The 22,228-nt window shown below is 48.1% G+C and overlaps 1 protein-coding gene across 3 annotated transcripts in view; it reads left to right on the top strand.

The window, feature by feature from the left end:
- EGFL6 (EGF like domain multiple 6) overlaps positions 1-22,228 on the top strand; it is a 55,951-nt gene that overhangs the window by 16,576 nt on the left and 17,147 nt on the right. For 2 of the 3 annotated variants that reach the window (XM_081793818.1, XM_081793817.1), the window contains exons 2-6: positions 5,981-6,093; positions 11,372-11,464; positions 15,778-15,897; positions 18,779-18,898; positions 21,587-21,721. In XM_081793818.1, coding sequence (XP_081649944.1) covers positions 5,981-6,093; positions 11,372-11,464; positions 15,778-15,897; positions 18,779-18,898; positions 21,587-21,721 — 581 coding nt within the window. Of the gene's footprint in view, positions 1-5,558; positions 5,796-5,980; positions 6,094-11,371; positions 11,465-15,777; positions 15,898-18,778; positions 18,899-21,586; positions 21,722-22,228 lie in introns of those variants that run through there. The other variant, XM_081793819.1, reaches the window with a different exon arrangement.

The raw sequence follows: 22,228 nt of genomic DNA, 5'->3' as shown, positions 1-22,228 counted from the left end.
CCCCGGCTCCCGTCCATTTTCTCTCACAGGTGTTTCCTGTAATAACATCCTTGCACGTTTAGTCCCCTTATGGGTTCTGCTTCTCAGGGGACTCGGACTGAAGCAGAAACCTAGTTCAAACTGAGATTCTTTTCGTTGATTATGAGTCAGTGGCAGTTTTAAACCTTATACCCTCTTCAACACATCTAATAATAATCCTACGCTACTGAGAGCGATCAGGTAGAGGGCATTTACCGTGTTAGTCACTGTTCTAAGCCCTTTACGTATATGTATTCAGTCATCTCGTTGTCACGAAAACCCTTACAGTAAATACCCTTTTCATCCTCATTTTACAAATGAGATCAGTTGAGACAGAGAGAGGTGAAGTAACGTGCTGAAAGTCACAGGTCCGTATATAGTAGAGCCAAGATTCCAACTCAGGAAGGAGACCATAGTCCTAACCATCATATTTTATAACCACTCAGCATCAGCTGATGCTGCTTTTTCTAGAAACACTCTCTGCATTTGGCTTTCCTGACACTGTACTAACCTGGTGTTCCTTTTACCTTTCTGAGCATTGTTTGGGTCTCTTTCTGGACCTTTCCCCTCCCTCCTTGGCCCACCTTCACGTGCTAGTTTCCCTGGGGCTGTGCCCCGAGCCTTCTTTTCTTCTTACACTACATGCATTCCCATGGACTCAGTAATCAAGTACCTCCAGAAGACTCCGGAATGCAGTCCTGCTTCCTGGACTTCTGGCCTCAATCTCCAGCTTCCTACTCAACATCCTGTCTAATGAGCCCTTACAATTATCATGTCCCAAAGACAGCTCCTCATTTACCCTGCTCCTGGATGTGGTCCTCCATCCATGCTCCCCATTCCAGAAACAACACCCTGCCATCTTCCCAATTTGGCATCCCTCTCACGCTCCACGTCTGACTGACCAGAATACGACCTCCGTGAGGCTGAGAGCTGACGTTCCTCATGATCGCTGCTGAGCTTCTGGAGACTAACCCAATGCCTGGTACATGGTAGGTTCTCAGTAAATACTGAACGTTTCAATGAATGAATGAATGAATGAATGAAGATTCATCCATCGCCAAGTCTTTTGGTGCCACCTTGAACCATTCGCTTTTCCCCACTGCCCCTGCTACTGCTCCAGTCCAAAAGACCAGCATCTTCCAAGCCAACTGGCATCCCTATTTCCATGTTGCCTCCATCTTGTCCACTTTCCAGACCGCTGCCACGATAATAGTTTTCTAAAGGAAAATGTTATCAAATAACCTCCCTACTTCAAACCCTTCCGTGCTGCCCTATGACCATTCAGTTATGAGGCCCCATAGCCCTAGCTTGGCTAACATGGCACTCCGCGTTGTAACCCACTCTCCTCCATTCCCTCCGATCCTCTCATCTTCTTTTGGTTCCTCGAGCACCAGCACGGTGTCTCTTAGCTCTTACCCTGCACTCGTGCTGTGACTTCTGCCCGTAATATTCTTTCCCTCACTCCATGCGGTTGACTTCTGTTCACCTTCCATTTCACTGAAAGGTTGCGCCCTCAGAGGGAACATCTTGGAACTCTTCAACCAGAGTGTGTCTCTTTGCTTGAAGCTTCTAGAGCTGATGGAGTATGTTTAGCGCCTCCGTTACCCTCACCCTCTTGTCTGAAAGCTCATAGTCAGGGACCATGTTCATCTCTGTATCCCCAGTCCCCAGCTCAGCGCTCAATACGTATTCACGTCCTATTGAATAAGCTGAGCTTGGGGCGTCAGGAAATAGGTAAGGCCCTCCCTTGCAAACCTATAGGCAAGAAGTTGGCCACGGTCATCGCCAAGGTTTTAGTTGATAGATTGAAATCTAATTAAATGCATCCCTGTCTTCCTGTTTGTCATGTTTTCTCTTTGATTTTTATTATTTTTTAAATGTTTGTGTTTTTTGGAGCGAGCATGAGCTGGGAAGGGGCAGAGAGAGAGAGAGAGGGAGGGAGGGAGAGAGAATCCCAAGCAGGCTCCGCACTGTCAGCACAGAGCCTGACACGGGGCTTGGGCTCGCGAACCGTGAGATCATGACCTGAGCCAAAATCAAGAATCAGACACCTAACCAGCCGAGCCACCCAGGCACCTCTGTCATGTTTTCTTTTCAAATCCAACCCCAGTGTCAACATCCCCTGTGACACCTTCCTCTTCTTTCCCAGGCAGAGTTACTTCCTCTGTCTGCTCTGCTCCCCAAACATCAGCTCCAGGTTGTTAAAGGAGAAGGCAGATGTGCGTGCTTTGTCAATGTTTATGAGAGGCATGTGTAGTGAAGAAACTGACTCTTGAGGGGGCGCCTGCGTGGCTTCGACCTAGATCATGACCTCGCCACCCCTGAGTTCGAGCCCCAAGTCACTCTCTGTGCTGACAGTTCAGAGCCTGGGGCCTGTTTCGGATTCTGTGTCTCCCTCTCTCTCTCTCTCTGTCCCTCCCCTGCTCATGCGTGCACTCGCTCGCTCTCTCTCAAAAATAAACTTGAAAAATAAGAAAAAGAAACTAACTAACTCTGAAGTTCTAGGGGGAAGAGTTTTCTGCAGGGTGAGACAAAGTTACGTTACCTTATTCACCAAGGTTTGGGGATAGCTGTTTTTACCGACTAGTTTCAATCTTTGTGTTCACATCTTAAGGACATCGAGACAAATAATCCAATTTAAAAATGGGCAAAGGACCCGAAGGAAGGTACACAAATAGCCAATAAACACATGAAAGATGCCCAACACCATTAGCCAGCAGGGAGATGCAAACCAAAACTACAGTAAGATACCACTTCTCACCCACTAGAATGGCTGTAATGAAAAAAAAAAAAAGGACAATAACAAGTTCTGGTGAGAACAGAGAAATCAGGGGGGCGCCTGGGTGCCTCAGTCGGTTCAGCGTCCGACTTCAGCTCAGGTCATGATCTCACAGTTCATGGGTTCGACCCCCGCGTCGGGCTCTGTGCTGACGGCTCGGAGCCTGGAGCCTGCGTCGGATTCTGCGTCTCCCTCTCTCTCTGCCCCTCCCTGGCTCACGGTCTGTCTCTCTCTGTCTCTCAAAGATGAATAAACGTTAAAAGAAAAATTAAAAAAAAAAAAAAAAAGAATGGAGAAATCAGCAGGCTTGTCCGTGGCTGGAAGGAATGTAAAATGATGCGGCCATCTTGGAAAACATTCTGGCAGTTCCTCAGAAAGTTCAACATGGTTACCATGTGACCTAGCAGTTCCACTCCTAGAAGTGAAAACATGTCCGTGCAAAAAGTCGTGCGTCAGTGTTCACAGCAGCATTATTCGTGATAGCCCAAATGTAGTAACAACCCAAATGTCCATCAGCTGCTGAATGGATGAACATATGTGGTGTATCCATACAATGGAAGGTTAGTCAGCCATAGAAAGGAATGAGGTCCTGTTACGTGCCACAGCACAGATGAGCCTTTTGCATATTAAGTGGAAGAAGCCAAACTCAAAAGATCACATAGCACGTGATTACATTTATGTGAAACGTCCGAACCAGGCAAATCCCGACGCAAGGAGTAGATTTGTGGTTGTCAGAGGATAGAAGGGGGGCGATTGGAACTACTAATGGGTGTGGCTTTGGGGTTTTTTCGTCGTTGTTTTTTTTTTTGGAGGGATGAAACTGTTCTGGAATTCAGTAATGGTGATGGTTTCCCAACAGCGAATACGAAAACGTACTGTGTTTTATTATGTCAACTTTAACAATTTTTAAAATACTAAACCAAGATTCTGAAGCGCATCATGATGTGTGGACTGACACACATAACACTTTATGTTCCGTGGTCTGCTTTCTCATTTGGGAATTGTTAGTAACGTGCAGACTGGGTCGAGATTATTTTGGGTAACTGGATACTTCAGCCGTTAAGCGTCCGACTCTTGATTTCGGCACAGGTCATGATCTCATGGTTTGTGAGATCGAGCCCCACGTCGGGCTCTGCGCCTGACAGCGTGGAGCCTGCTTGGGATTCTCTCTCTCTCTCTCTCTCTCTCTCTGTCCCTCCCCCTCCCCCAAAATAAGTAAGTGAACTTTAAAAGTTTTTTCTTTCATTAAAAAAAAAAAGTTTGTGGGATCCCTTGAAGAATTGTTAGTAATATCCATATGAGATTATGACAGGTGACTGTGTCATTTCTCGGTCAGAGCTCTGAAAGCATCGCAAAGGACACTTACCATGCTGTCCTCGACTGCAATGTATCTGTTTACAATAGATTGGGAATTTAAGAGAGAAAATAGTGGGTCTATTTTCATCACTCTACGTGTCTAAGACAGTGATGCAATATCGCAAGTTCTGAGTAAAGGTTTCACTTGCAGGGGGACTTAGCGGGACAGTCTTGTCCCCAGGGGACGTGTGGCAATGTGTGGAGACACTTTCGCCTGCCACACCTGGAGAGGTGGGATGTTGCACAGGACAGCCTCCAGCGGCAAAGATGTATCTGGCCCAAAGCGTCCGCCACGTGGAGGTTGAAAAACCCAGTTCTAAATGGTCGAGCGAATGACTTATAAATCCCGCAAATTAACTTCGGCAGAAGATGAAAGAAAGTCCCCTTGAAGAAAAATTAAACACTGAAAGCATCCTGGCGTTCGGTGTTCTCGGTTAACGAAATGTCCCAGACCGTATCTTTGTGGCTCTTGACGGAAGAACCAGGCTGGTGGGAGAGGCAGACCGCAAGGGAAAACCGCAAGGCTGTGCAACTTCCCGACCTTGAGTAAGGTGTTATTGCATAGAATTCAGTCGTGCAGCAGAAAGCAGGTGGTAACGCCTGCGTTCCTTGTCTGTTAAAGAGCCCGGGAAACGTTTTACGTTGTATTTGACACGTGGGAGGAAACCATCCCAGCCCTCCACAGAATACACAGCTCCGGTCTTTTCTTCCAGAAGCTGGTAGCAACCCTGTCCGACACTAGGTCAGCAGGCAAGTAAATGTGGGCGAGCTTCACTCGTGGCCCAGAATGCTGAGGGGCGCTTGATGGCCGGGCTCGCTCTTTCCGGTCTCCGGATCAGGGGTCGGCAAGTTCCAGCCCGCGGGCCAGCAGTGGTTTGCATCTTTTTAAGTGGTTAAAGCTAAACCAAAGGAAGAGTACCGTTCCATGGCGCGCAAAAAGTGTATTGAATTCAAGTTTGGGTGTCCATAAAGAAAGTTTCTTGAACCCAGTTATGCGCACCTGTGTGCTATTGCCTACTGTTGTCCGTCTGGCTGCTTTTGTGCCTGTTCAGAGACCGTGTGACCGTATTTATGACAAAGCCTAGGATATTTACCATCTGACCCTTTATGAGAAACATTTGCCACTCCCTGCTCCACAGTTAAGGAGTGTAGCAAATGGTGTTTCTGGGAGGCGGTCTGGACCGAGAACCCGCTCCGGGCTGGATTCCCCGACACCCGGCTCTGCTGGGCACATGACTGTCCCCCCCCCCCCCCCCCCCGCCGGGCTGGAGTGTCCTCATCTGTGACATGAGAGGGCTTTGCCAAAGGGTCTCTGGAGCCCTTCCAGTTCTTAACTGCCTGTGGCGTGTGGAGATTCCAGTTTGTCTAGTGGTTCCCAGGTGGCCAGCGGGGTGAATGCAGCACTCTTGTCTGGGACAAAGCGGCGGGGCCGGGGAGTCACATTACCGCCCTCGGCAGCGAAACAGACACAGACCTGGATCGCCACGGTGTCTATGCGGAATTGGAACGGAAAATTGGCACCGCGGAGTGTCCAGAGACCGACTTTGGGCCCCTCTCACGTGCCCTCGTTTTATAGATTATGTCACTCACTCCTTTTAACCCTGGAGAAGAAAGAAATGGCGCTTATGATCGGGGAAGGCTGGTAAGGGATGGTGGCAGAGGCTGGCAACCGGAAATTGACGTTTTCAGAATCTAATTTAGCCCTTAGGGCGGGTTTATTGAAACTCACCAGGTACTTGTCATCTCTCCTGCTCATTGACTAGCAGGAAAGGGTCTCTGTTGCCCTTTCTATTTTCTCAGTACTAACGGGTGGCTCTTGACCCACAGTGCAAAGGATCGTGGGCTGTCGACATCCACACCGCAGCCCGGGCTCTGTCGCTACGGAACTAAGCTGGCCTGCTGCTATGGCTGGAGAAGGAACAGCAGGGGAGGCTGTGAAGGTAATTTTATAAAAACTCAGACCACCCTGTGCTCGAGTATGAGGCCACTGTCCTTAGGTTTTTACCTGTGACACCGTAAATTGTCACCAACTTGTCAGTGGGTTCCCCAGCAGAGGGACGAAAATATCTATACCCAAGGTCCGGGTTCCTGTGAGATGTTTTCCCGTTCAAAATGTGGCTGCTACCTTCATTCTAGACAGGATTTGCTTTAGGAGAGGGGTCTTGTGAGTTACTTCTGTCAGTCTCAGGCCAGTATACTTCCTTCTGGTTATAATTGTTCCAGTTGATTGCTAATGAAATCGACTTGTTAATTATGAATCATCCAACCAGTAGGCTCCAATTACACACCAGAAAGTAAGCCATTTACTTCATGGTTTGGTTACTCACATTTTTAAAGTCCATTATGCCTGTTTCTAGATATTTCAAGAGATAGGTACGTATAGGTAAACACTTTAAGTACTTTTCTGATTCTTTTGTCTGGATTTCAATCTAAGGAACCGTAATTTGCTTTGGATACGGTTTCTCAGACCATGGGTGAGGAACTCCCAAGAGAGGCCTCTGATCATTTTCAGGAGGGCTAGGGAGGATGAGGATTTGCATACTTTTATGTCACTTTCTTTTTTTTTATAAAATTTTTTTTTTATGTTTGTTTATTTTTGAGAGAGAGCATGCGCAGGGGGAGGGGCGGAGAGCGGGACACAGAATCCAAAGCGGGCTCCAGGCCCCGAGCTGTCAGCACAGAGCCCGACGCGGGGCTCGGACCCACGAACCGCGAGATCATGACCTGAGCCAAAGTCGGACGCTCAACCGACTGAGCCACCCAGACGCCCCTCTTTGTTTTATATGACTGTCTATGAGAACCCACAGTCACAGTGAAGAAGAATCCGATCCACATTCCTCCTAGCTGACTGTCTGACCGGGAGTACATTCCTTCAGGGCAGGAATCTGGTCTCATGGTCCCCATGTCCCTAGCAGGTGGCTATACCTGAACCCAAAGCCCTTAATCTCTTCAATAGGATAAACACACAACTGGATTATAAACAGTAAGGCGCAAAACTGTTAGCTTTTTTTAACAGTACTACCTTCTTTCTGTCTCTGCCCTAAACTCTTCCTCTCTAGCTGGTTAAGAAATAGCCAGATAGACCACAGGTGAAGACAGAACTTGATAATAACTGAGATCTATAAAACCCTGGAAGGCACTGATAATGCTCCTACCCGCTCATTATTATGCAACATCTCTCACCATCAGCCTCCTTGTGCCAAGATGATAAGAGTATAAGGATACCAGAAAAATAGTTGAGGTCATTCTTGCCCACCTCGGTAAAGTTAGAACATTCTCCTGGGGCTTTGTCAATTAAAAAAAAAAAGAGGGTGGGGCCTCACACTGATGGGATTTATAGTGTCCCGATCAAGGACATTGTCCTGAGAACTCAGAATGCTGTCTGTGACCTTGGGCAAGGTGGGTAAGCCGGCTGAGGCTCTCCTTCCTCCATGTGGAGAGATTAAGCCCTGCTTCAGAGGACGAGGAGAGTAAGCGTTGAAGGATATGCTCGTTCCCTGGCACGCGTAGAAAATACCTCATAAATCACCCTTGATTCGGAAAGGACCAGTAACTCTCCTGTCCCCGAAAGCACCAGGTGATGCAGGAATGAAACGTTGCTGTATTCTTTTTCGAGACACAGCACATTTTTATTTGAAGCCAGTCAGGTGGAAAGGGGCAAAAACCACGTGGAGGGCATGCTTTGGAATCTCTCACAGTTGCACAAACCCCAGCACCTACTGCCATAAAACTGACACGTCTCTGGTGAATAAATGAGGGCGGTAGGGTCTGTTCTGTACCTAAATCAGAGCAGTTTGGCCGTGGCATAGCCAGCCGGTCACGTTCTCGATGTTTTTGTGGACAATGTACTACCACAGGCAGGAGAGGCTTTAAAGCAAGATGTTAGAAGAGCACGTGCACAGGGTCCGAGCGAAATGCTCACTGTGCGTGTTTGGCAAGCCGGGGGGACCACCGGCCCACCCCCTACCCCCGCTGCCCGAGCCCAAGGTTCAGGTATTGCATTGCGATGATTTCTGTATCTGAAATCCGTGTTGTATCACGTCCAATTTGCATGGTCCTTCTTGACGGTAAAGGCATCTCCTTGAAGCACCAAATAACAGCGTGATTAGCCCCCGACTGCCAGACCTCTGATTCCCAAGCCAGAGTGTGGGCTGAATGGTAACGAGGCGAGAACGCACGTCCCGAACAAGCCGAATCACACCCCAGACCTGGGAGGTCACTTCCATCTGTCTGTTCCTTCCTCCAGAGGCCCTGAGTCCACGCTGGCACTTTCTAGCTCTTGGCGGGATGGCTCAGCTCGACATCGTTACCCTTCAAATGTACGGCACTTAGCGCGATGAGATACGGAGCTGAGAGCTGTCCGTGAACGCATTCCCACCGAGAATCTGGAGGAATCTAGGGAGGATGAACAAGAACTTTAGCTGGAGGACACTTAAACCTCAGGCCATCGTAGACATAAACCAAACTTCCCCGTGCTGGACCCTGGCTGTTCGAATCACCGATCCGAAGTGACTGTAAATGGAAAACATCTTGCTGGAGCTTTGACCTCAGAGCAGCGGGGATATTAGTCACCATTTCTCTCATGTTCTATTTGGCACTGGGCCTGGCTTTCCTCTCTGGCCCACATTGAAAATAACTTTCGAGGGAGCCATCAGAGGTATTCAAGGCTCAAAAAAGTAACAAGATTTCTTTTCCTAACATCTGAACTTAAGGCTGCCTCTCCAAGAACACATCCATGACAAAATAGACGCTGGAACGCAGAATTCTCTTTTGTCTCCAGAAGTGAAAGCAATTTGCCGGGAAGCATTTTTTCCTGACCTTCTCACTTGTGATTTGTTCAGAGCCGTAAAAGGTTGCCCTGGTCAGAGTTCTGCACCTTTTATTTTACTTACGACTCAGAACTGTTTGCGTGTCTGACACGTTCACGACACCGCTAAGCGCAGCGGGAGGAACAACGATGAATGTTTAAGTCTGTGTTCTGAAGGCACTGGGATCAGATAGCAGATGCAAGTCAAGGATAGAAAGCAAATATATGTCTAATTATTTAATAAGATGGTACCTGATCAGCTTCATGGGAGAGGCCTGCCAGAGGTCTGTGGAATTCTCAAGTTCACACATGGCCAGAGAAACCCCGGAAGGCTTCTGGAAGCAGAGGTCATGCAAAGTAGTCTTTGAAGGATCAGGAGGATATTAACCATTGGAGGGTGAAAAAGGGGTGCCCGTGGGTGAGAAGAGGCCGAAAAGGGTAGATTTAGAGAAGAGTAGGCAATCTAGTTTGACCACAGGGTTGCCTATGTCTAGGGAACAGAGTAGGCCAAGGGAATGAACAAAGATGAAGCCAGGCCATGGTGATGGTACTTATACTGTATTCTAGAGGCAGTTCATAATATTTGGTGACTTCTGCACAAGGCCTGGCATGATCAGAGCTGTGCTTCTGGAATATCGGCTTAATGTCGTATCTGACATCAGATTTCCTAGGAGCAGAGCCTGTAAGGGGGCTTCCTGGACAAACAATCTGTTGAGAGGTGCTCTCCAGAGAGATCTGTAAGGGAGCCGGGAAGCAGGGGAAGAAGCCAGGCAAAGATGTGGTTTCGAGAGAAGTCTGCCTTCGGCCTGATTCCCCGGGCAGCTCGAGTTTTAACCCCACCACCGAGTTTGTCCTGCCCCCAAAGCAGGGGCTAAGCTGTGAGACCCCATGCCAGTCAAGCACTTGGTCACAGGGCTGTGGCGGGGAGAAGCGGGAGACAGACGGGGGCAGGGTAATGTCCCAGACATCTGTGGGCAGCGTGGTTCCCTTTAGGTAGATAAAGACCTGTTCGGGGAATGACTTGGTGGAAAAGGAGGGATAGGATGTTGCAACGGATTGGTTTGGGGACAAGAGATAATAGCGATGACTGGCATTTTGAGTCCGGGTAACTGGGAGATAAATGTGGACATTAACAAAGAATAGGGTCTGTGGTGGAGGGGGAGGAGGCTGGGGTCTTTGGGAACAGGCGTGCTTAGAGGTAGACCTACCGGAGCCGGGAAATCAAGGAGAGGGGAGGTAGGTGGCCTTCCTGGGCAATGGCTGAGTCAGCTGTTCAGGGCCTGGCTGCTTCCTGGGCTCCTACTAGATCCAGAAGCTGCTAAGGGCTCTCTACTCCTTACCTACCTCCTTTCTCGTTCATTATTCCTTTGGCCTCTTCCTCTCTTTGGGTTTTTTCATTTTCCTTTTTTTCTGATCTACTTCGTCTCCCTGTCTCCTTCCTGTGAGCCGGACTCAAACTTCCCACCATCGTTGACTCTTTTTGCTTGCCCCCAACCCAGACAGACGCTCTAGCCTCACTCTGTCTCCTGCCACTTCTTTCATCAAACAAATATTTAGCGAGGGCCTCATTTGTGTCAGGCGACTGGGTGCAAACATCAAAACAAAACAAAACAAAATAATGAAACAGAAAAAGCATATCCTGCCTCACGCCATCATCACCATCACCATCCTTAGGCTGATCCTTTTGACTGATAATGTACAGCTTTCAAAATAGAGTGTGCTGGGTGGCTCAGTCGGTCGAGCGTCCGACTGTGGCTCAGGTCATGGTCTCGCAGCTCGTGAGTTCGAGCCCCGCGTCGGGCTCTGTGCTGATGGCTCAGAGCCCGGAGCCTGCTTCGCATTCTGTCTGTGTCTCTCTCTGCCCCTCTCCCACTTGCACGCACGTGCACACGCACTGTCTCTCTCTCTCTCAAAATATAAATAAACATTATAAAGAAATTAGGGTTTGCTAATTCCAAAGACAAACAGGAGAAACAATATGCAAGAGAAAAGCGAGGTGAGTGACAGAAAGGAGGAGGACCTTGACCTAGAATTACTCTGGACTCTCTTCCAGCTCCCACGTTATACTTCTTTTATTAAATGTTTTTGTGTTTAGATGCAAACCTATCTGGCCGTGGTCTGGGAGGCTTTGTTGATCTTGGAATGCCACTTGGAGGCCTGGCGGGGCTAAGCAAAGTGAGGATAAACTTGGAAAAGCTTGCGTTCGTGGGGGTGCGGGACGGGGCGAGTGCTCTCGTTCGCAGGCAGAGGGCTCCCCAGCATCCCGAAGGGGAAAACAGACCCGAGAGGGAGCAGCACATCATCCTCTCTACGGCCCCCCGGATTTCTGTGCCGTACAGAAGGCTGCTGAGTGTCACACATGTGCATTTCTCTGTGCAATCTCCTGCTCAAAACGCCTTTCCTTTCCACAGCTTTGTGTGAACCCGGATGCAAGTTCGGGGAGTGCGTGGGACCGAACAAATGTAGATGCTTCCCGGGATACACCGGAAGGACGTGCAGTCAAGGTGGGTACCACAAGCCAGGGTCCCAGTACCAACCTTTCCCCGGGGCTTTCAGAAGCAATGCAATCATTGGGGGGGGGGGCTCTGTGATACAGGACAGCGCCCGGGATTTTGTAGACTTAACCCGAGTCTCAGAATGAAAAGGGTTTCAGGACTAAACTTTTCAATCCATCTCTTCTAGAAAAATGTAAAAGTCTTTCTGATCTTTTTGTTAAGATGCCAGACAAAAGGCCTTTTTTTTTTTTTTTTTTTTTTTGGCCTTTTTTGGCCTCTAGAATATTTTTTTTTCTAAACAATTTTTCTTTTCTGAAACAGTTTTCATTGTGGGGCACCTGGGTGGCTCAGTCGGTTGAGCGTCCGACTTCGGTTCAGGTGATGATCTCGTGATCTGTAAGTTCGAGCCCTGCGTCGGGCTCTGTGCTGACAGCTCAGAGCCTGGAGCCTGCTTCAGGTTCTGTGTGTGTCTCTCTCTCTACCCCTCCCCTGCTCATGCTCTGTCTCTCTCTCTCTCTCTCTCTCTCTCTCGAAAATAAACGTTTAAAACAATGGTTAGAAAAATAAATGAAATAAATACATAAAACAATTTTCATTGTGTTTTTATGCTACCAAATGCATATTTTTATTGGAAAAAAAAAAAGCAAAACAACCCAACAATGCAAAAGGATATAAATGAAAAAGTGGGGGTGGGGCGCCTCGGTGGCTCAGTCCCTTGGGCATTGGACTTCGACTCAGGTCGTTCTCTTGCAGCTTGTGAGTTCTAGCCCCACATCGTGAGCCCTCTCTCACTGCCTCTGTCTCCCTCTCTCACTGCCCCTCCCCCGTGCACACTCCCCTCTCGCTCTCTCAAAAATTAAAATTAAAAACACATTTTTTAAGTGGGAGTGCCCATCCCCCATCCCTCCTCTAACCAGCATTAACAGTTTGTCCTCGATGCCACAGCGCTGCCGAACCGAGCGCCTGTGATCTGTTTCTGTGATGGTGCAGACAGGGATGTTTCTCGTGGGCCGGTTTGCGTGTTAGTGCATACAGAGCTAGCTCGTGCTTTTTAAGGCTGTATCCTAGGCCCCGATGCGAATGCTTTTATCATTTGTGTAAAAAAGATTTCATTTACCTGCTCTCATTTACCTTGTCTCCGATTCCTCACCATTACAGGCGATACTAAATCGGATGTCAGTCTCTGCATATCCTTGTACCCTTGAGTATTTTTATAGGAAAAATGTCTGAAAATAGAATTGTCGGGGTGAATGACATGCACATTTTTTTAACTTTATGTATTTTGAGAGACGCAGAGAGCGCGCGGGAGGGGAAGAGACAGAATCCCAAGCAGGCCCTGCGCTGTCAACACAGAACCCAACGTGGGGCTCGAACTCACAAACCGCGAGCTCATGACCTGACCCAAAATCAAGAGTCAGACGCTTAACTAACTGAGCCACCGAGGTGCCCCGACATGCATATCTTTAATTATAATTAGCGTATTCAAAAAGATACTTTGTGACTTGTCATAAGCTATTTGAGGATATTAAAGAGTATTTATAATAATGAGAACAGTGGTTCTCAATTTGGGCAATCTTGTTCCCCAGAAAGAGTTGCCAGATAAAATAGAGATCTCAAGTTAGATTTAAATTTCAGATAAACAACAGATAATATTATAGTGTATGAACGTTTTAAATACTGCACAAGACATAGGTATCCTAAAAAAGTATTAGTCAGGGTGCCTGGGTGGCTCAGTCAGTTAAATGTCCGACTTTGGCTCAAGTCATGATGTCAACATTCATGAATTCGAGCCCTGCATCGGGCTCTGTGCTGATGGCTCAGAGCCCGGAGCCTGCTTTGGATCCTGTGTCTCCCTCTCTCTCTGCCCCTCCCCCTTCACGCTCTGTCTTTCTCTCTCTCTCCCAAAAATAAATAAACATTAACAATATTTCAAAAAATAAAAATAAAATTAAAAAGTATTAGTCAGTTATCTAAAATTCAAACTTAGGGCGCCTGGGTGGCTCAGCCATTGAGCATCTGACTTTGGCTCAGGTCATGATCTCATGATTTGTGAGTTCGAGTCCCTCATCTGGTGAGCTCGAGCCCCACTTTGGGTGAGCCCTGCTTCTCTCTCTCTCTCAAAATAAAATAAAATAAAATAAAATAAAATAAAATAAAATAAATAAAATTAAATAATAAAAAAAATAAAATTCAACTTTAACTGAGCATCCCATATTTTTACTTGCTAAATCTGGGAAGCTCCCCCTCGAGGACATCTGGCAGTGTCTGAAGGCATTGGGGGGGGGGGGGGGTGCTACTGGCGTCTGGTGGGTAGAGACCAGCAATGCTACCGATCATGTTCCAGTGCACAGGGCAGACCCCACACGAAGAATGCTCTGACCCAAGTGTCGACAGTGCTGCGGCTGAGAGACCCTGGCCTGAAGAAAATGTCCCCAGCCCTATGAGCAGTTGAGCAAAGAGCCGCAGATCACGTTGAGCTGTCCTTCAGGCCGCCGGGGTTCCAGATGGACGGGTGGGATCCCAGAGAAGGGCAGGCACACTCCACTCCGCCAACCCCAGGCCTTGCTGCTAAGCCCAGAGATTAGCTACGTAGGCCGAGGGGACTGCCGGGCCTGCGGCCTCTGCGGGGACCTCTGAGCCTCTTCCATCCCACCACCAGCACAGAGGCCGGTGCCCTACGGTGCTTACCCCCCATGTCCACCTGCTGGAGAGACGTGCCTCACAGATCGTGCTCTTCTAAGTCGTCATGCAGCAGTGTCCCTCACCGGAGGGGCTCGCGCCAGAAGACCTGTTTCTCCCTCGTGTCTTGGATTCTGTATCGAAATGGCTCCGCCAGAGATTTGGAATAGAGAAGAGATCTTTCATGCTGGTTTTCGATTCCCAGTAAAATATCAGTGTCGAGGGAGTGGTCTAGTCGGCTCAGGTCTGGAACTGTCTGTCTCCCCCCCCCACAGCCTTTCTGCCCCCCAGGGTGGCCTGATCAAAGCCCGGATGTATCCATTAATGGTGACAGGCCTCAGCCCTCCGCTATGCCGTCTTTCCCCCAAATGCTTCTTCCAAGCGACGTGTGAGTTACCTCTGAGTTAAGGCCAAGTGATGGGGCGTTTCTGGGTTTCCCATTATGTCTCATCAGCTTTCTCCAATTCCCACTTCTTTATTTTCAAGGATACGCTTTGCCTGTTGCCCTGCTGAATTTTGGTGTTACGTACAACTTGGTTCTTTTCTCCTTTCTGTGTCTTCCTTCGAGGAGTTAAGCTATGAGGGACCCACGTGACCACATTTCCAAAGATAAGCTCCTCTCCTCGTGATCGTTTTATTTCCCTCCTGTATCGTTTTTATTTTATTTATTTATGTTTTAGTTTTTAAAAAAATTTTTTAATGTTTTATTTCTTTTTGAGAGAGCGAGAGAGAATGAGTGGGGGAGGGGCAGAGAGGGAGACAGAATCCAAAGCAGGCTCCGGGCCCTGAGCTGTCAGCACAGAGCCCGAGGCGGGGCTCGAACTCACGAACCGTGAGATCATGACCAGAGTTGAAGTCGGATGCTTTACCGACTGAGCCACCCAGGTGCCCCTAAAGATTTTATTTTTAAATAATCTCTACACCTAATGTAGGGATCGAATGCACACCCCAAGGTCAAGAGTCGCTGGCTCTAATGACAGAAACAGCCAGGCGCCCCTTGCCTGATTTTTAATGTACTCGTTTGTCTCATAGCTTCTTCCGCTCGCTCTCACGTCTGTGAGCTTCATCCATTGTGTTTGTAGCTGTACTCTGTCCAGTCTCATTGCCATATAGTGTTCCTTCTGTTGGGACATGTTTGGATGTCGATGGTTGGGGCGATTAAGAATAGCATTATTGTCGGGGCGCCTGCGTGGCTCAGTTGGTTAAGCGCCCCACTTTGGCTCAGGTCATGATCTCACCGTTGATGAGTTCAAGCCCCGTATATATCAGCCTCTGTGCTGTCATCATTTTAGCACGTGTTTTCCTGGTGGGCACATATCCATGTTGCCGTTGGGGATCTCCCCAGGGGAGGCACTGCTAGGTCCTCGGGTAAATCTGTATCTAGCTTCGGTAGATTCTGCCCAACAGGCGTCCAAAGTGGTTGTGCGCGTCTGCTTCCCCTCCGATGGTGCGCGATCATCCTGTTCGCTCCGCACGCTCATTCGTCCTTCAGGATGGAGTTTTCATGATGCCTGGAGAAGAGGCGACTCACTGCCCCTTGTACCCACCCCCGCCGGTGGGGGCCAGGGAGGCCAACCCAATCCTACATCTTGATGTTGCCCAATCCGGTTAACCTTTCTCCCTTTTCCCCCTGCCCCGTGCAGACGTGAATGAGTGTGGACTAAAACCCCGGCCGTGCCAACACAGATGTGTGAACACACACGGGAGCTACAGGTGCTTTTGCCTGAGCAGCCACGTGCTCATGCCGGATGCCACGTGTGCGAGTAAGTTTCAACAGCCAGGCTGCTCTCCGTCATCCTTTGAGACTAGATTCTTGCCATCTGAGCAGTTGGGGGGTGGGGGGGGCGGGAAGGTGGTAAAACAAGTAAACGTGAAATTCACCATTTTAACCGTCACCACATCCGCATCACCCCAAAAGGAAACCCTGTGCCTGTCAGCAATCACTGCCCACTCCTCCTCCCCCAGCTCCCCCACAGTCCCTAACCTGCTTTCTGTCTCTCTGGATTTGCCTATTCTGGACACTGGCTTTTTAAAGAAAACAGCTAACTGGGAAGAAAAAGAACTTACATATCTCTATATGCAGGGTTGTATGGGGTTTCTTCCTGAAAATGAGCATATTGCCTTGGGAAGGTGATAGATACATTGAAATTCCGTCTTGGGACATCTTCTTTCCACCCACTTCCCATCTTCTTCCCACCAACTGCCTTTCTCACGCCCCTTGCCCCATGCCCAAAGATTAGTGACTCTTGTTGGGAATACGTTCCGATTCACATTCCTGAAAAGAAAAGCCCTTCTTTGATAAAGAGAAACCCATGTCCCGTGGGAGGGTGAGAGTATATCTATTCATTTATTGAGAGGGAAGGTTTTTCGGTTTAATGTTACAACCGACAGGCAAACCCATCCTCCCTGCCTGCCTGCCCTCCTCCCCTCTCCCCCTCCTCCCTTCTTCCCCTCCTCCCCCCTCCCATCTCTCTTTGCTCTGTCCTGCTGTCCCCAGCAAACCTGGAACTTAGGTGTTCTGCCAGCTCCCTGTGGTTACAGAGTCTTAGGACTCCCTAGCCCATCCGGGGCTTTGCCACAGTGTCACAGTCCTGGCTAGCGCGTGGCTTGCTGCTCTCCTGACGGGTCCTTGTGCTTTCGGTTCTTGGCAAAGCGCCCAATACCACCAGTCACCTAGATCCTCTGTTGGCAAGCAAGCTTAAGAGATAAAGCAGACATTCAAAGTCTTTTTTTTTTTAAATCCTTAGTATTACAAATTAAACCCACCAAAGACAAGTATGTATGTGTGTGTGTGTATGTGTATATACATATCTCCATATATATACATATATCTCCATATATATATATATCTCCATATATATGTATCCATCCATATATATATATATATATATATATATATCCATATGATATTATATTTTATGTTATATGTAGCTTCATGAATTCTCATAAGGCGAGAATAACCCTGTAACACCTACCAAACAGAACTTTGTCAGAACCTCCCTCCCTACCCCATCATGGGAATTACCATCTAGGCTTTTACAGTGATCACTTAACACTTTTAAATAGATATATACTAATGGATGTTTCTGAAACATTCCACGAAAAGCCTAACCAGTGCCAAGAAAGGTATCTTTTCCCAAACGGAAAGATAGAATTAGGTAAATGTTGAAGACTAATCTTAAGAGGCGACTCAAGAGGAAAAGAGTATAAACTAGAAATGTTACCATTGGTGGGTGTTTGTTACATTACCTTGACCTGTGTATGTATCCTTTACCCTCTTTGTCTATTTCTGTATATGGAAGCTGTTGCCTGTGCCTCCCTGTTTATAGCCCAGAGTGTCCAGGGGAGCCCTGGACCTCTTTCCTAATTTTATTTCACCTGGTTCCTGGCAGTCTCTCTTGTCCCGCTGAGTGATGGGCATGTTACGGATGCCCATGGTGGATAAAGGGAGTATATTCACCATACTTGCCTATAGTAGACACGTGTGATCCCTACATAGTAGGCCTGTGCTAGGGAAATGCATTTATGGGAGACAAGTTACGTGTAGCAACAAGTAACCGGAAAATCCACCTAAATTATCTCAGGTACTGAAAAAACGGGAGGCCCACAGTTCTAGAACAGCTCGGCAAGGACTCCCATCTCTGCCATCCTCAGGGTATGGATTTTGTGCTCATGCTTGTGACCTCATAGTCACAGGATGGCTGCCCCAGCTCCAGGTCTCACACACACGTTTGAGGCGTGCTAGACAAAGGCGAGTGATGTCAATGAGTGAATGACTCTTTCGTCCTTGTCCCTTTTCGTCATGCAGCAGCATGTTTGGGGAAGCCCCACTCCCTCCAGGAGACTTCTCTGTATATCTCTTTGGCCACGGCTGGGTCCTATGGCCACCCTTTGTTGCTGCAGAGGAAGCCGGGGTGAAGACACGTAACTGGCTTTCCAGCCTCTACGACGGTAGTGGCGAGGGGAAAAGGCGTCCAGGATGACTTTTGGGCAGCCAATCGGTCCTATTTGCTGCATGTTTTAATACAGCCATGTGAACGACTGGTTACTTGCTAACTTAAACAGTGTACAAGGGATAGATTTTTGTTTGCCCTAATTACTCAGACTGATCATCTCCATTAGAAGTTGCATTTCAGCGTAGCGATGCCAGCCGGGTGACATAAAGAGTGATTTGAATGTGCAAGAGGAGGGGCGCCTGGGGGGGCTCAGTCAGTTGAGCATCCGACTTCAGCTCAGGTCATGATCTCGCGGTTCGAGCCCCGCGTCGGGCTCTGTGCTGACAGCTCGGAGTCTGGAGCCTGCTTCGGATTCCGTGTCTCCGGCTCTCTCTCTCTCTCTGTCAAAAATAAATAAACATTTTTTTAAAAGTGACTTTAGAATGTGCGAGAGGAGAGGAAGATGCAGTCTCTGGTAACTGCCGGGGACGTGCCGACCTAAAGACGATCAAATTCAATACACCGGCCCGCAGAACAGACCGTGGGGGCCACCAAGAGGCCACCCTTGCCCAGATTCCATTTGGGTCTCAGACAGTGATGCTTATCCTATAATACATTGCAGGTGTCCCGCCGAATGTCCTAGAATGCAGAGATGGTTCCTCAGTAAGTGCTTTTTATCACCTCGGCTAATCCTTGCCTACGTTTTCAGACTCGAGGACATGTGCCATGACAAGCTGCCAGTACAGCTGCGAAGACACAGAGGAAGGGCCTCGCTGTCTGTGTCCGTCCTCGGGGCTCCGCCTGGCACCTAATGGAAGAGTTTGTACAGGTAGCCCAGCAGGAGGGCCGGCCTCCACTCCTCCTCCTTTCCCCTTTACTGACCTCCTTCTCTCTCACTCATCACAAGTCTGCTTGTTGACTGGACCGAAAGTTCCTGAAAGTACAGATTTATGCCCATTTCTGAGACCATCAGCCACATATACTCTAGACACCCGTTAGGACGCTGGAAAGCACACTTCTCTATTATTTGGGGGTTGTCTAATGTCATAGTGGAAAAAAGGATACAGGTCATCTTACTTTAGTACATTTACCCTGTATGTTTCACTTCAATCACCATCCCACAGAAACCTGCTACTTACTGCCATTCAGTGGATAAAATCCCAAGGGCCACTGGACTCCCTTTTGGGTTCTAACTAATATTTTCCTACAAAAAAGTGTTTACTGGGGCGCCTGGGTGGCTCAGTCGGTTGAGCGTCCGACTTCGGCTCAGGTCATGATCTCGCGGTCCGTGAGTTCGAGCCCCGCGTCGGGCTCTGTGCTGACAGCACGGAGCCTGAAGCCTGCTTCAGATTCTGTGTCTCCCTCTCTCTCTGCCCCTCCCCTGTTCATGCTCTGTCTCTATCAAAAATAAATAATAAAATGTAAAAAAAAATTGTTTTTAATGTATTTACTTATTTTTTTTTTTAGATCTAAAACTGTTGAGAGTAGTCTATCCCTTGTACACTGTTTAAGTTAGCAAGTAACCAATTTCTCGTGGTCTTTAAAGGTTGCTCTAAATTATGTGAACTAAGTATCCCAAAATCATTTCCGCTTGGAGGGGTGAACAAATTAAATCCATAATATTAGAGGGCGAGAGACAGCCATCATTTATAACTTTGAATCTAGTCAAGTCACTGGATTAGAACTTTGGGCTCTTACTCTCTCTGGTCTTATTTTGTGTCTTAGTCTTGGGTCCCCAAAAGCTGACCCCAAGCAAGTAGCTGATCTGGGAGGTGATCTCAGGGAATGCTGGTTGAGGAGGGGAGAAGGGAAGGGAAGACCCTAGCACAGGGTGAGTTCAATGAGCCGGTTAAACATCTGTGCCCTTCCAGGAGGCTGGGAGAGCTGCCTCCGCATTTTCCTTCCTTCCAGAGCAAGTTGGGGGGGGCGGATTTATGCGTCAAGTTTATTGATGGGGGAGTGGCTCCAGAACACTGACTGGAGGACATGCCCAGCCCAGCCCAGCCCGGATAAGGGTCATTGCAGAACGTCCCAGGTACGGCCTTAGGCAGGTAGCTGAGTGCTGAGGGACGATGGGTGGGGCACCCACAGGGCACCCTCAGTGACTGATGCAACACTTTCTGCCTTAGCTCCCTTGTGGATTTGTATTCTGTTCAATAACCAAACTGTATATCCTCCTGGATCTGTACTTACATTGCACTAAAGATACACGGTATTTAGAGCAAGTGAGCACATAGCATTAATAAGGGATCCCAAACCAAATCAGAATATTGAAAGAGTTCTTAATGTTTTTTTTATTTAATTTTTTTTTTTACATTTATTTATTTTTGAGAGACACAGAGAGACCGTGAGCAGGGAAGGGGCAGAGAGAGAGGGAGACACAGAATCCGAAGCAGGCTCCAGGCTCTGAGCCATCAGCACAGAGCCCCACGCGGGGCCCAAACCCACCAACCGTGAGATCGTGACCTGAGCCGAAGTCGGAAACTTAACTGACTGAGCCACCCAGGCGCCCCTTTGTTTTATTTAAATAAGCATATTCTTACTTGTTGACTGCAGTAGAAATACTTTTCAGTCAAGGTGTTGGACGTTTATTCTAAATGTACCTAACTTGATAAGCTGCATTTAGAAAGTTCCGCCAAACAGGCTACCTAAAGCAGTTACATCTTTTTTTAAAAATCCCCGTAAAATTACAATCTTGGCTCTGTTCTTTGAGAGTAATCCGATTTAGTTACATTCACCGGGTTTAACGTTCTTTGGTGAACTAAGATGTATATGACAAGGCTAATTCTTGACCAAACTGAAGGCAATTTTCACCACCTCTGACTTGTCGGGTGCCTTTTTTATTGAAGGGAAAGCTGATCTGCACAAAAGTGGTCACTGAGAAATGAGTTTTGATCAGTCCGACACTTCTTTACTATTTTAAGAACGCACCACAGGTCCAAATGAACAACATACACCATCTGCTCGATCTGATAGTGAACGCAAAGCCGGAGTCTGGCTATTTTGCTCAGCGTTGCCGCCGGCCCCTCGGTGACCTGACTCACAAGGAAAGGAGGGAGCCCTGTTGTCTGCTGAAGTTGCGTCATCACACAATTTCTGTTTAGGTGCAGTTTCAGGAAACCACATCTTGGGCACTTGGGTGGCTCCGTCGGTTAAGCGTCCCACTTCGGCTCAGGTCATGACCTTGCTACACGGTCTATATACCTGGAAAGGTAGTAATTCAGCCACCGAGCCTGTAGTGTATATGTCCCCAGGGCCAGGCATCTCCCAGCCCCAGAAGAGCCTGGGCCTACCAGGACAGATGCGAATAAAAGTCTAAGACGGGATGCACCACGTGATGGAAACACGTAAGAGGAAGAGCCGTGAGTGTGCTGAGAACACCTCCCGAGGGTATGATGCTGGCAGAATAATCAGAGAGACTGCTGTGCGTGTGGGCTCACGTGCGTGCGTCCGGGTGTGATTTGGAGGGAAAGTGCCGTTCTGGCTATCGCCAACACCTTCTGGTTCTGCGTCCTAGATATTGACGAATGTGCCTCTGGGAAAGCTGTCTGCCCTTACAATCGAAGATGCGTGAACACATTTGGAAGCTACTACTGCAAATGTCACGTTGGTTTTGAACTGAAATATGTCCGTGGCCGCTATGACTGTGTAGGTAAGAGCGGGTCGCACCGTTTCCCTTTTTGTTCCCCCCCCCCCCAAACCTGTAGCCGTCGTCTATGGATATTTTGAGGTCGATTCCGTCTATTAGTTGAACAGTCTATTGTACTGACCAGTTTAACAATACAGAAGAAGTCACATTCTTTTGTTTCTGGCTTTTAGGAAAAGTCTGATGAGATGAATTAGAAGAAGCCAGGTCAGTCAAGGTCAAAAGTAAGGGACCTCAGCGGGTATCGTTTGTTCTGGGGGCAAATATCTTAAGATGGTTTTTGTGCGTTTTTTAAAAATTTGGCTGGTTTTCTTTCTAATTTTTGACTTTCCAGCTACATACCTAAAAATGGAAACAATATAGCACAAGAGGAAGCCTAAAAAGGCCTGTTTGAGCTTGATCTCCGTGATCTGTTCATAACAGTTCCCTCTGGGGGTGGCAGTAGACAAAGGTGCAAAGAAGATGAAGGCCCCTTTCATGGTTCAGGCTCCAAATGGCCTAAGATGTTCCCTT

The sequence above is a fragment of the Panthera onca genome, chromosome X, assembly GCF_046562875.1.
Source record: "Panthera onca isolate mPanOnc1 chromosome X, mPanOnc1 haplotype 2, whole genome shotgun sequence".
NCBI classification, from domain to species: Eukaryota; Metazoa; Chordata; class Mammalia; order Carnivora; family Felidae; genus Panthera; species Panthera onca.
This window is presented reverse-complemented; position numbering and strand designations above follow the sequence as displayed.